The following is a 14,047-nucleotide window of genomic DNA, read 5'->3' on the forward strand; positions in this document are numbered from 1 at the left end:
AACATTTTATGAGTATAGCCAATGCCCAGCAGATTTGATAGGTTTATGGACAGACAGGAGATTTTGGTCACTGGATCATAATGACTGACTGGGAACATAGTCGTATACAATATTATTTAATGAAGGACAAGCAGATGAACGCTGGATAATTTTATAACTGCTAGGAAGCTGTTTATGTTAGTTGATGCTGTAGTGCTAGCCAATTTAGGCTTTTTAGTGCTATACAGTAGAGGATTCTGAAAGGGGTATGTGCTGCAAATTTAGAAACATAACATTGTTCAAATTTTGATTTTTGTGAAGCCTGGAGGTTAGTAAGGATGGAAGCACCATAAAGAAGTGTGGGGAGGAGATAAGTAGTGGCAAGTGTCGCTTTAGTTGCATCGGTGAGAAAGTGTTTGGTTCTGTAAAGCATTCCTAGTTTTTCTTATGCAATTTTGTACATGCAGGTCGAATCTAAGATTATAATCTTCTATCATCCCTGATAATTTGCTATTAGAAGTGACTTCAATGGTTGCTTTATCGAGAGAGAGGATTTCAAATTTTGTTTTTTTCATGAGACGGGTTTGTAGAAAAGTAGTAATTGTATTTTAGAGATGATTATGAGTGGTGAGTTATGAAGCCATGTTTCAGTTACTGTTAAAGCTTCCTGAGTAATTATTTTGAGGTATGCCATGTTGTCTGATATGTAAATGAGTGGGAAGTCATCTGCATACTGTATTAGGAAGGCCTGTTGTGAGGATGTGTGGAGGATGTTGGTAAGAATGTTAAAGAGAACAGGACCAAGGACAGAGCCTTGTGGTACACCTGTGGTGACTGGGAGGTATGGAGAGAGCATGGAATGCCAGTTTACTGACTGATACCTATTGGATAGGTAGCTTTTGAACCATAAAACGGTGGGCTGAGAAAGACCTAATGACTAAAGAAGGCTTTAGACAAGTCTAGAAATAAGCAGGACAGTACTTTGCTGTTTTCTATAGCTTTGTGTTCCTCCTCTACCGTTTTGTGAAAATACTACTTTCTGATGAGAATGGTGTTTTAATGGCTTCTCGATTTTAAACAGAGAGGTGGGTAATTATACATGCTATTAACAAAGAGCAGAACACCCATTAGTTGAATGAAAGCATCCACTGGAATGAACTTGAACAGAAGGTCCTCATCCTACAGGTCAGAGATTTAGTCTTGCAGTGCTGAGGGATAAGTCGTGGAAGGCAGAGAATTGTTTGGGAAAGATAATGGCCACTCAGTATGGAAGGAGAACATCCTAGAAGAGACGTTTGCCTTTTAATATAGTAGGAGTATTGCCAGCAGTGGGAGCTTCTGCTGATTATCAGGTGAAGGACTTACTGGTGTGGAAATCTATATGGGCACTGTAAGACTGTCTTCTGTTTTCAATATGTGTATGTATTTTTATACGTGTATTATATTTATGTGTGTGTGTGTGTGTGTGTGCTTGTGCCTGCGTATATACATATATATATAAATATATCTTTATATGTGTGTGTGTGTGTGTGCGTACCTATCTATATACATATATAGATACAAACACGTGTGTGTGTGTGTGTGTGTGTGTGTGTGTGTGTGTGTGTGTGTGTGTGTGTGTGAGTGTGTCTGAGAGAGAGAGAGAGAGATGGATACAAATGGTCACATATTCAACTGTTCGAATCAAAAAAGAAAGAGCTCAACCATTCAAAGTCCAACCAAAAAATTCACTAAGATTTACAACTGAAGTGTTGTCATTCTATTAACATTTGTTTTTTGCATGAGGCAAGACCACTTGTGCCCATTAAAACTAAACATATACTGTCTCCAAGATAACTATGGGAAAGGAAGAATTCCTCAACTCCTCCGTTGTACTGTAATTTTCTGCAAAATCAAGGCTGCAACAACTGCACTTTTGATCACTTTTGCTGTGACTCTGCCAACCTCACGAAAGGTGGGCTGGAGGAGACAGTCACCCTGGGTGCAAGATGTTAGGGGACATAATTGGAATGCGCAGTTCCCACATTCTTTTCTGTGCTGCCATTTGTGGGCAGTAAGAAGCTGTACTAAAGCATTCCACTTGTTACAATAAAAAGTCCTTTTTTGTCTCTTTACTTGAAGAACTGAGTGGGCAGAGATGTGACTTGGAGAGACAGACTAAAGGAGCAGGAGCACAGCTTTTCTTTTTGTCTCTTCAACTGAAGAGTTGAGGGGGAGGAGGAGGTGGGGGATATTTCCTGGCACTGAGCACCAGGTTATGGGAGAAGAATTTTTTCAAGTGAAGAGCTATGGAGGTGGGACACCAAATCAGGGGCCCACAGTGGGTGCTAGATGAACCAGTTATGTGTGTGTGTGTGTGTGTGTGTGTGTGTGTGTGTGTGTGTGTGTGTGTGTGTGTGTGTGTTTGCATGCATGCAAGTGTGTGTTTGTGAGAGCAGTGTATGGTAGCTTTTTTTGTGTGATATACCTGGGTTTCTGGAGGTTTAGGGAGTGTTTCATGATGAGAGGCAAAGATGTGAGTCACAAATGGACTGGCCTATTCATAAACATTATGTGCTGTCTCTTAAGGCATTGCATCTAAGGTTATTTGTCCATGGTCAAGCAGTAGTGAGATTCACAGAACTAAATCACACTAGTGTCATGATTGTGGAAAGGCAACATCATACAAAACCCCTTTAGGAATTGTGCACAATGTATGTGAATAGCCCAGAACTTAAAAACAGTGGCCGAGGAATGCTAAGAAAGTGATCAGTGCCCACATGGTCATAAATAGCTACACTATTACTCCTTCAGTTCATCTCCTGGACACTGACAGTCTGACCACCTGCTGTATCCATTATTGTGCCCAGTTATGTCTGCTTCAGGCAGTAATACTTTGTCTCGAGGTATATTCACAGGTTCATAGGTCATAGGTTCATAGGTCACCTGCTGTATCCATTATTGTGCCCAGTTATGTCTGCTTCAGGCAGTAATACTTTGTCTTGAGGCATATTCATAGGTTCATAGGTTCATAGGGTCATAGGTTCATAGGTCACCTGCTGTATCCATTATTGTGCCCAGTTATGTCTGCTTCAGGCAGTAATACTTTGTCTTGAGGCATATTCATAGGTCAGTACTAGGTTACCGGCCCTAGGGCCTTTACAAGCCTAGCCATAACAATTCCCTGGCTATTTCTTCCCACACTATTTACTTCTGTGGACCCCTGTCTAGCAGGGTGACTGACATGATCCCTGGGGTGAATTTCCTATCTCCCATCCAATCATCAAGGTTCCTTTTGAAGAGGGCCAAAGAGGTGCTCTGCTTGACATGCATGGGCAGTCTATTGCAGAGTCTGGGGAGTCTCTAGGTCAGGAACTTATCCTTCCAGCATGTTTTGTTCATTGTGATGACAAGGGTTAGATCCCTGGAGCTTGTGGCTCTGAGGGATTGGGATTTCTTTAAGTGCAGCATGTCCAACAGCTCTGGGTTTGACATGGTCTTGTATGTTAAGCAGAGATCGCCTCGGAGTAGATGATATGTGACAGAGTATAGCTGGAGTTTTTTAAGGCGGTCAGTATAGGGCATCTGCTTTAGGTCTGTAATTCGTTTGGTGAGGTATTTCTGCAGCCTTTCCAGTTGTTGCAGATGTCTTGAGAGGTACATACCAAATGGGGCATTGTATTCTATAATGGGTCTAATCAGGGATGAGTACAGTGGGACAATGACCTCCTTTTTGCTGGATGAAAAGCCCTTAGTGATGAGGTGTGCCACATAGTAGGATTTCCTGATTGTTGTGGCGATGTGGTTACCGAAGGTGAGACAACTGCCCACCTGTGTCCCGAAGTCTCTTATCACACTTTCAGTGTTTAGTGTACTGCCACCTATGTGGTAGTTCACAGGTACGTGTTTTTTCCCAAAGGGGATAAGTATACATTTCTTAGCATTGAGCTTGGGTCCATGGCTCTGGCACCAAGCATCTGTTTCTGTAAGGCCCTTTTGTAGAGTATCAACATAATTTGGGGATTCAATAATGGCTCCCAGTTTGCAGTCATCTGCGAAATTTGTTAGCCAGAGTCCCTTAGTGTTGGGCCTGTACTTCAGAGAAGTAGATGCCAAACAAGAGAGGTCCCAGGACTGAACCCTGAGGTACTCCACTTGTCACTTGTCTGGAGCTGGATTTGGAGTCAGCTACTTTTACAGTGTGCGTTCTGTCAGTAAGCCAGCTGGCAACCCATTGAGTGATATTGGGATTAATACACAGCTTAGTAAGTTTATCTATGATTCCAGAATGGGGGATAGTGTCAAAGGCCTTGGCGAGGTCCAGATAGGCTGTGTGGACTGCCTTACCCTTGTCCACGACTCTGGAGACTGATTTGAAGAAGTCAATCAGGTTCAGGAGACAAGATCGGCCCTTCATGAACCCAAACTGGGTGGGGTCCAGTGTGTTAAGGTTTCCAATGTCTTTGTTTATAAGTTCCATAACACATTCCATGGCCTTGCAGATCAGGCTTGTCAGACTGATGGGGCAGTAGTTCCCGGGATCCAAGGTGGATCCCCCCTTGTGGAGTGGGATAACTGCAGCTGTGCACCACTCAGTGGGCATGAGCCTGAGGTGAGGCTATGAGTAAACATGACACTTAGGTGAGGTGCCAGTTAATTTTGCAGTTCATGTAGTACACAGCCCGGGATGTCATCTGGTCCCATGGATGCTGTATTCTTAGCTTTGGAGAGTGCTGTTTCTACCTGTGTGGCCATTATTACCGGAATTTGGCAATCTTCCAGTATTGAGATGGGCCATTTAGCGGGTGAAAGGGGGGGTGAAGTTGGCACTGAATTGATCTGCCAGGATATTGGCAATATCCTTGGGATCAGTATATTTAATGCCATTCTGTTGTAGCTCAGAGCAGATGTGAGCATTGCCATTTAGATTTTTGACATAGTTATAGAATGCCTTGTGGTTGTCCATGGAATCTTTGACAATTTTATTTTCGTAACTAGCTTTGGAGGATTTTATGAGAGATCTCAGCTTCTTACTGAGGCTGGTAAGGGAGTTTTTTGCATCCTTGGATTTTCCTCTTTTCTGCAACAGTTTCTTCCTTTTGTTGTAAAGTTTGTTTATGGCAGGGGACCACCAGATTGGCTTCCTTTTTTTGGAGGAGAACATCTTGGTTCTATTTGGGATGGCACGATTCATGCATGAGTGGATGTGCTTGTACAGTGCCTTAGTGTAGGACTCAGCAGTTGAACTTTCAGTTCCCGTCTGCATGGGTGTCATGAAGTTTGTAACTTCTGACTTGAGTAGCATGAAGTTGGCTTTGGAGAAGTTTTTTATGGAGGTTTCCTTACTGGGGGGGTGGGGATGGGATGTGGATGTTAAGGTTGATTAGCTTATGGTCTGATCTGACCAAAGAGGGGGTGACCATAGGTGTGGAGCATCAATTTCCCATGTTGGTAATGACCAGGTCTAGGATACTGCAGCCCCTGGTGGGACTATGGATTAGTTGATCCATGGAATTTGAATTTATGAATTCCAAGAACCGTTGGGCAAAGGTGTTGGTACCAGAGTAGTTTTCCCAGTTAATGGCAGGGTAGTTTAAATCACCCAGTATTAGGGTGTTTGGTTGTATATTAATATTTTCCAGTATGTTTAGAAAGGTGTAGTGAGAATCATGGAGCATGCTGGGGGATCTGTAGCAAGCTACAGTTTGGATTGCAGTCTTACCTAGTGTTAGTTGCACCTGGAGAATTTCAGACGCATTGTGTTGGGCAACTAACCTGGTGGTGTGAATATCCCTGGTGAATATGGACACTCCTCCACCTTTAGAGTTTCGATCCTGGTTTGGTGGCCGAAAAATGTGGTAAGAGTTGTAGCCTGGTATTGCAGGGGTGCTCTCTGGAGCCGTGAACCAGGTCTCAGTTACTGCACAGATATCGATGTTATCCATTTTTAGGAGTGCCTCGAGAGAATGCATTTTGAGGTTTAGACTTCTAGCATTGAGTAGCATTACTTTCAGATTTTGCATCTTTGTACCTGTTATGGTGGTGGTTTTGTCCTTTGAACTTTGCCTAAAAAGGTACTATAGGGGTGGCAAGAGCCTTTGCCAGTAACCTGAATCCCAGGGGTGACAGGTGCAGACCATCTCTGGCAAAGGACCGTGGTCTGTCAATCATGTCATCCCAGGCAGACAGATACTGGATCCCCTTTGAATGACACCAGAAGCTTAGCCAATTGTTGAAGTTAATCATTTTGTCCTTATATTGTGGTATCATTCTGGGCGAAGTCAGGATGCTACTCAGGGCTAGGGTCATACCTGCCTGGGCCACATGATCTGAGAGCTCTTCCATGTCTCTTTTCATGCAGTACAGGGAGGTACGTCTCAAGTCATTTACTCCAACATGGACAATGACAGAGTCATATTTGTACTTGTTGTGGAGTGACTTGAGTGCATGAGTTATGTGGCGGATCCTGGCACCTGACAGGCAGCTCACTGTAATTTTCTCCTTGTTCAGCCTGGTGAGTGGGACATCAGTGTGCCTGACTATAGAGTCACCTATGACTAAAGTGTTAGGTACATTGTCTTGCCTTAGGGGCTGTTGATGGGTGGCACACTGGTGTTGTGAGCTATGTGACACTTTGGTTGTGATTGGTGTTTGTTTGCGTTTCAGCTTCGGAGGTCCTTGTTGCTTGGGCAGGTTAAAGTTAAGGGCCTCCGCATATGTGGATTTAGTGTTGCTATGTGTGGGTGTTGGTGGTGTGAGTTTAGAAGGGCTATGTGTTGCTTGAGGTGTAGTGTGGGTGTTAACCTTCTCCTCTTGACTGTCTAACACAATCTTGGGTGGACAGAGCTTTGCTTCCAGTTTGGCTATGTAAGTGCATCTCTCACAGGTTGTAGTGGTGGGTGATAGGCAGAGAGGGTTGTCTGTGTACATGAGGCAATTGCTGCATTGCCCCAGTATGCCCAGATTCACCAGGTGGGCAGGAGAAATTAATGGAAGCTGACCCTTGGACATGCCTGGTTTGGTGCTTCTTTTTAAAAGTACAGGAGCTGTTTTCCCTTACCTTAGCAAAGTACTTTGCAATTATAGGCTGTTTAGTGCCTATGATTAATTTCTTCTTATTAATGAGAGTTGAGTGCTTGTATCAGTTTAAGGCTTCCTAGTGCTTTCCAGAAGGTTTTAAAGCAAGTGCTAGTCACACGGATGCTTAAAGGTAATACGAAAAAAAATGGTTTATCCTAAACACTGCAGTGTGCACTAGAGAAGTTAGATGTGAAAGTAGGTAACAAGTTTTACCTGTCTAAAAAGTTAAGTTTAAGTGGAGAGTCATTATTTTTAAAACAGCAAGATAGATTGATGAGGTGATCACTTTTGTATTCTGGTACTGTGGAATACAATAGAATGGCCAATAAATTTAAATAGTTGAAGGGGAGTGATTTCACAAAATGATAATTTTTGTGCTTACTCACACAAGCCAGTGAAAGCAGAGAGGAAATCAGATATATGGTCAAATTAACACATTATAGAACTTTTATCCTGTGTATTAAATCCCATTTGTCTGCTCCTGCTGAACCCTGACCCTGCTGTTGCTTACACAGCTATGGTGCAGTTGTCCAGTGTTTGGGTTAGAACTCCGTCACGTAAGGTCCCCTAGGAAATGATAACCAAACAACAGGGATGGTGTTGGACCAGGTCAGGTCCCTGCCCCACAGTCATACCCAGAACCAGTTTATAAAAGTTTAGCCCTTTGGTGCCACACCTGTGGTCAGCAGTCACTAGCATGATATGCTAATGTGGGGATCCAGTCCAGTTAGTGCTCCGTCCGGCTGAAGTACCACTGAAATAACTACCGAGACAAGCAAGTGCGATTGTGGTAGCAAACATACCTGGTTCATAGGTAACATTGTGACCAGGTAGGATGTTTTATACAGCAAAATGGTGAGTTTTAACTTTTATTTTTGCACTGATGTGACTGCTGGACTTCATAAACTGAGCCGTTCATTAAAACTCTAAGGAAAAAATGAGAAAACTAAAGTTTTCACTGTGTTATACCTTAAACCAATATGTGCAAATGACCCTTTAAGGGCATCCCAATATTTCAGGTACTTGGCTTTTGAATGCCTGTGATTTTTTTCTACTTTTAAGTCTTTATAGGTACATGCAAGACTTAAAAATAAATCTAAACTCCACTAGCTGTGGACATGCATGTTTCAGCCTTATTAGTGACCTCATCAGCACAGTTTAAGTAGATTATTTCGCTATACATTAGCAGCACAGGACTATAAACCCAGCTAATGCCCATAAACAAAATAAGGCTTACAAGGAAGCTAAATTACTGGGGTGATTATGTCATCAGTATAAATAATGTATTAAGAAAGTAGTTACTCACAAGAGTCCATGGGGTGGCAAAGTGCTTTTCTTTTGTTTTTCACAGATTTAAAAACAGACAAAGATAAGTAAAAATGAGATTTATTCCCTGTACATATGGGGTTAAATGTTTTGTTAAGATCCAAGATACAGCTGATGTCCTATTTTGAAAGCTGACATCACTATCCAAGAATGTGTTACAGTTAAGTGTTCTGGTATATTTAGCTTAAATTCAATGGGAAAATTTAAAAACATTTTAGAGAGGCAGTCCTTTATAAACAGCTGGCAAACCTAACTAAAACAGTCAACAGTAAGAGCACAGCGTTCTTAAAAAAAACCTTAAAATATCATCAAGGTAAATCTATGAGTTACTTTATTAAAATGCTTTTTTAGAGAGTCTGTACAAATGACCAAAGAATACAAACTTTATTAGTTGTACAAAGTTGTTCAATAGCAGTCTATAAGCATCCAGTTTGGTTCTCTGTAGGACCCCAGTGTTACAAAGTGTTGACCCACTTTGCACATTTGTAGTTGATGCATTGAACTGTCCAGTGTTTATGTAACTTCCAGTTTATTCTTCTTCCAGAGATCTGACAAAATGAGGATTTTTTTTTCTCAGTATCATGTAGAATTCATCTTTCCCTTTACTGCTCCAGCTCCGACACACCTTGTACAGCTCTCTGTTTTTTTCTTGGTATTCATCACGGGAGCGGATGCGGTCGTACTCTTCATCAGTGATGTACAGTTTTGAAAGGAGATGGTCCAAAATAGGTTCTGGATTTGTGAGACGCTGGATTATTTCAGATTTATACTTATCCATAAAATGCTTTTCTGTAAAAAATAAAAAAAAATCATTACAGACAGTACATCATGAGAAATAGAAAGGAATATCATTCCAACAACTTATTGGCTTTCTCTCTCTTATGCAAATGAGATATCACATCAAAAACAAAAGTTCATGACAGCTGACTACAGAGGTTTGTGTGATGCACCCGTACACACTAACTATAACAGGTTCTAACATATAGGTTCATATATTAGCTATACATTTCAAATGCATTCTTTATATCATCCCAGTCAGCTACGCTAATAATGTACCTCTTAAAAATATTTCATCCCTCCTTGATCCATTTTTTGCAGATATGGTGCATCATCTTGCTTATATGTTACTTTAACACATGTATAGTCTGCCTTACTGCAGTCATTTTCCACTAACAATGTAAATTGTGTTTTCTTGGTTATTTTACTACTTGGTTTATTACTTTCATTATACAATAAGGTAATTTTTCTCTGTCAGCTGGCCTGGGTCATGCCTGAAAAGGTTCTGTTGACTAGTGCACTTACCTGGCTAAGACATGTATAGATAAAATAAATAAATAATAAAATAAGTTTTACAATGTAGCAAGGATAACATTTTGCCCATTTCAGTATATGTGTGATTATCAGAAGAGGTGCTTTTTTAAAATACCCCTGTTCTTGTTCACTGTGCATAGTGATCACCCCGTCACCCTTTGTGACTTTAACCTTTTGAGGAGCTCAGAAGGAGTTCCTTCCCCACCACCTAATGTGGCATGACTCAGCATACTGTTTGCATTTGTCTGTACACTGGGTAGGTGGGCTTGACTTTGAACCTTTTGTTACCATGACTAGGACCTTTACATATACCATTAAATCTCACCATCAGTACTACAACTCTGACATGTACCAACATGTCATATACACTATCAGCTCATACAGACACAATTGACAGTCTGACAGTCATAAGAAGAGTTTCTTATGTATTATGGTTCCACGACTAATCATGTGAAATAACTTAAAAGAAAGAAAACCATGAAGAAGCAAATCAGAGTATGGCCCAACTGGGTTATGGAGCCCCTCCAAGACTGCATTGAAAGAAGCAAATGGGATATGTTCAAGGAGGCAGCCACAGTGAATCAGCATCTGAACATTGATGAATACACTGAGGTAGTGATGGCTTATCTTTCAAACTGTGTTGATGGGGTAACAAATACCAAGAGTATCACTAACAGAGGCAGCCAGAAGCCATGGCTCACCCCTAAGGTATATGAGCTTCTGAAGGAGAGACACGCAGCTTACAGTGCTAAGGACAAAGCAGCCCTAAGTGTAGCAAGAGGTAATCTGAGGAGGGGTATAAAGGAGGCTAAGAGAGAGTGTGGCAGAAAGGTACAGAGCCACTTTGAAAACATGAAGGATGCAAGGAGACTATGGCAAGGCATACAGGAGATCACTGACTACAAAATCAGGTCAGCACAGTGTGACAACAGCATCAAATTCCTGGACAGTTTGAACATCTTCTTTGGTAGATTTGAGGAAGGAAACAACAGGGTAGCACTAAAACTACCCACTGATGAGAAGGATGCAATACTCAGCCTCAGCACAGAGGGGGTAAGAAGAGAGCTAAGGAGAGTGAACCACAGGAAGGCTGCTGGCCCAGACAACATACGGGCAATGTGTTAAAAAGCTGTGCTGATCAACTATGCACAGTGCTCTAGGAAATATTTAGCACCTCTCTTGCCATGGCATAAGTACTCTCATACTACAAGGAGGCTAACGTCATCCCACTACCTAAAAAAAACACTCCATCCAGCCCCAGTGATTACAGACCAGTTGCTCTGACATCCACTGTTATGAAATGTTTTGAGCGGCTGATCAAAAAGCATCTTTTATCATGCCTACCTCCTGATTTTGACCCTCTACAGTTTCTGTACAGAGCTAACCAATCCATGGCTGATGCCATATCAGTAGCAACACACATCTCCCTTGAGCATTAAGAGGGCAAAGACAACTATGTGAGGATGCTGTTCATATACTTCAGCTCTGCATTTAATGCTGTGGTACCAATGCAGCTGATAAAAAAACTGTCACATTTAGGAATCAGTAAACATCTCTGTAACTGGATCCTGGACTTCCAGATTGAGAGACCACAGAGGGTTTGTTCCAGTAAGAACACATCAAAGTGCATCACGATTAACACTAGGGTTCCACAGCAATGTGTTCTCAGCCCTCTGTTATTCACCATCCTGACCCAGGACTACTGTGCTAAGCACAAGTCCAACCATATCATCAAGTTTGCTGATGACAATTGTGGGGTTCATCACAAAGGAGGATGAATGGACATACAGAGAGGAAGTGGCATCTCTGATCAGTTGGTGTGAGGGGAACAACCTTGAATGACCTGAATGTAAGCAAGAACAAAGAGATTATCACTGACTTCAGGGAAAATGAAAACAAACCACCCAGTGCTCAGGATCAATGGTGAATGTGTGCAGAGGGTTAAGAGTATGAAATTCCTGGGTGTACACATATCAAAGGGTCTCTTTTGGTTGGGAAACACCAGTCAACTGGTCATGAAAGTGCACTAATGCCTCCACTTTTTAACACATTACATCCGAGTGATGCCTCCAGGTGCGTCTGCAGTTAACTCCTAGTGACACCTCTAGGCATTAAATATTGTTTGTTCACATTTGTATCAATAATTCCAAAACCATGCTATGCACAAGGTTTTAAAAGATTTTATCTTAAAGCTTACACAGTGAAAAACTCAACTGCATTAATATCCGACCTCTGTCTCTGTGCAGTTAGATATTGACTGTTGTTTTTATGATGTTATTTTATATAGATATAATTGTCATGTTTTTCTAAATATCTCAACACCCAAGTGACACAGACAGAACTCCTTAGCCTCGAATGAAATCTTTCAGCTAGATGAATAAAATGCTGCTGACAGTATGTGTCACTTGAGTGACTGCTGAGATATTGTAAGTTAACAAAATATTACAACTGTAATAGTTGTTGTGTTTACTGTGACTTATAAAATTCTGTTTAAAACCTAGAACCTAAAGAATACTACCACTACAAAAACAGTTTGTGCTGAAGGTTTTGTCATTTATATTTCTTTCATAATCCCTATGGTTCCAGAGATATGAATGAACATTTGTTTTAAATGTGAGGACATAACCAGACTCAGTCAAAAGGCTTAGACTCTGCACATTGGAAGTCACTGTGCAAATGTCCTGAGCTCCACTGGGGTGACTGAGAAGATTTAAAAAAGCTGAGCTTCCTCCTCATATTCTCCCCACCTTCTATAGAGGTGCAATAGAGAGCATCCTCACCTGCAGCTTCACAGTGTAGAGAGCATCCTCACCTGCAGCTTCACAGTGTATAGAGCATCCTCACCTGCAACTTCACAGTGTATAGAGCATCCTCACCTGCAGCTTCACAGTGTATAGAGCATCCTCACCTGCAACTTCACAGTGTATAGAGCATCCTCACCTGCAACTTCACCGTGTATAGAGCATCCTCACCTGCAACTTCACAGTGTATAGAGCATCCTCACCTGCAGCTTCACAGTGTATAGAGCATCCTCACCTGCAACTTCACAGTGTATAGAGCATCCTCACCTGCAACTTCACCGTGTATAGAGCATCCTCACCTGCAACTTCACAGTGTATAGAGCATCCTCACCTGCAGCTTCACAGTGTATAGAGCATCCTCACCTGCAACTTCACCGTGTGGTTTGGAAGCTGCACAGTGACAGAAATGAAGGTGCTACAAAGAGTGGTGAGGGATGCAGAGAAGGCAACAGGTTCCAGTCTTCCATCAATACATCTTTATTCTACAAGAAGCATCCAAAAGCCACCAAAATAACACAGGACAACATGCATCCTGCTCATGGACTGTTTAAGCATCTGGCATCAGGCAGGAGAAATCGCAGCATCCGCTGCAGGACTACAAGATTCAGTAACAGTTTGTACCCTACAGTGATTAGACCTCTCAACTCGGGCACTAGTCACAGGGGTCTGGGCACATAAGTCATTTTTATTTATTTGTGCAATATATACTTATATATATTCCAAGTAAGTGCAATATTTATTTATTATATCCATAGTCGGTATTATTTAACTCACTCAAGTGCAATATTAGACAAATAACTTAGGCATTTCAATCTATAGTGTGTTTTGTATTAGTTTAAATAGGGTAGTTAATTTAAGTCAGCGGAGGGTAGTCTTTTCATATATGAGTGTTGGTAAATGTCTCTGCTGTTTCTTGATTGTATTGGTAGTAGCATTGTATTTGTTAGTTATGGTTCTTTCATTTGTAATTTCAAGAATTGAGCTGATACACAAAATTTCATTTAGGCTACATATGTGTAGTTCTAAATATGAATAAAGTTTACTTTGACTTTAAAAAGGGTTAGTTAGGCTTGGCAGTCATACAGACTAGTCATCTAACTAAACTTGTGCAAACTGATGGGGCAACACAGAATGAGCCCATTATGAAACAAATATTGCTGAATGTGTTTATAACAACACATGTAACAACTGGAGTGTATTCATTTGGGTTTTGAATCAATAGGTTTACAAGAAAACCAAGACAGTGAGTTTCCCATGTAGGAATAATATTTTGGATTCATTATTCATTAATGTAGTAAAGATAATATTAGATATTAAACTACTGACACCAATGGGAAACTGCAACCACACTACATTTGCAGATAATTCTTAAAAGAGATAATTTTACACTTAAACCTGTGAGAACACATAAGTGTTCAACAGCAGATATAGAGCTAGTTAAACAAAACTGTCACAAGCTTGTGGAATGATGTTGCATTGCAAATCATGTTCATTACAACTTCGATCATCTCATGACAAAATCCTCCAGGGTGTAAGTCACTAAAGCAGGTAAACAAAGGTCAAGTTAACCC

General features: G+C 41.2%; 1 protein-coding gene across 5 annotated transcripts in view; it reads right to left on the reverse strand.

Annotated features, from left to right (window-relative positions):
* Positions 1-8,542: 8,542 nt before the first annotated feature.
* LOC122803638 (NACHT, LRR and PYD domains-containing protein 1b allele 2-like) overlaps positions 8,543-14,047 on the reverse strand; it is a 150,864-nt gene continuing 145,359 nt past the window's right edge. For all 5 annotated transcript variants that reach the window (XM_044073389.1, XM_044073388.1, XM_044073385.1 and 2 more), the window contains one exon: positions 8,543-9,153. In XM_044073389.1, the coding sequence (XP_043929324.1) occupies positions 8,894-9,153 (260 nt within the window). In that variant the 3' untranslated portion in view covers positions 8,543-8,893. The remainder of the gene's footprint in view (positions 9,154-14,047) is intronic.

The sequence above is a fragment of the Protopterus annectens genome, chromosome 5.part1, assembly GCF_019279795.1.
Source record: "Protopterus annectens isolate FY-2018-M chromosome 5.part1, PAN1.0, whole genome shotgun sequence".
NCBI classification, from domain to species: domain Eukaryota; kingdom Metazoa; phylum Chordata; order Ceratodontiformes; family Protopteridae; genus Protopterus; species Protopterus annectens.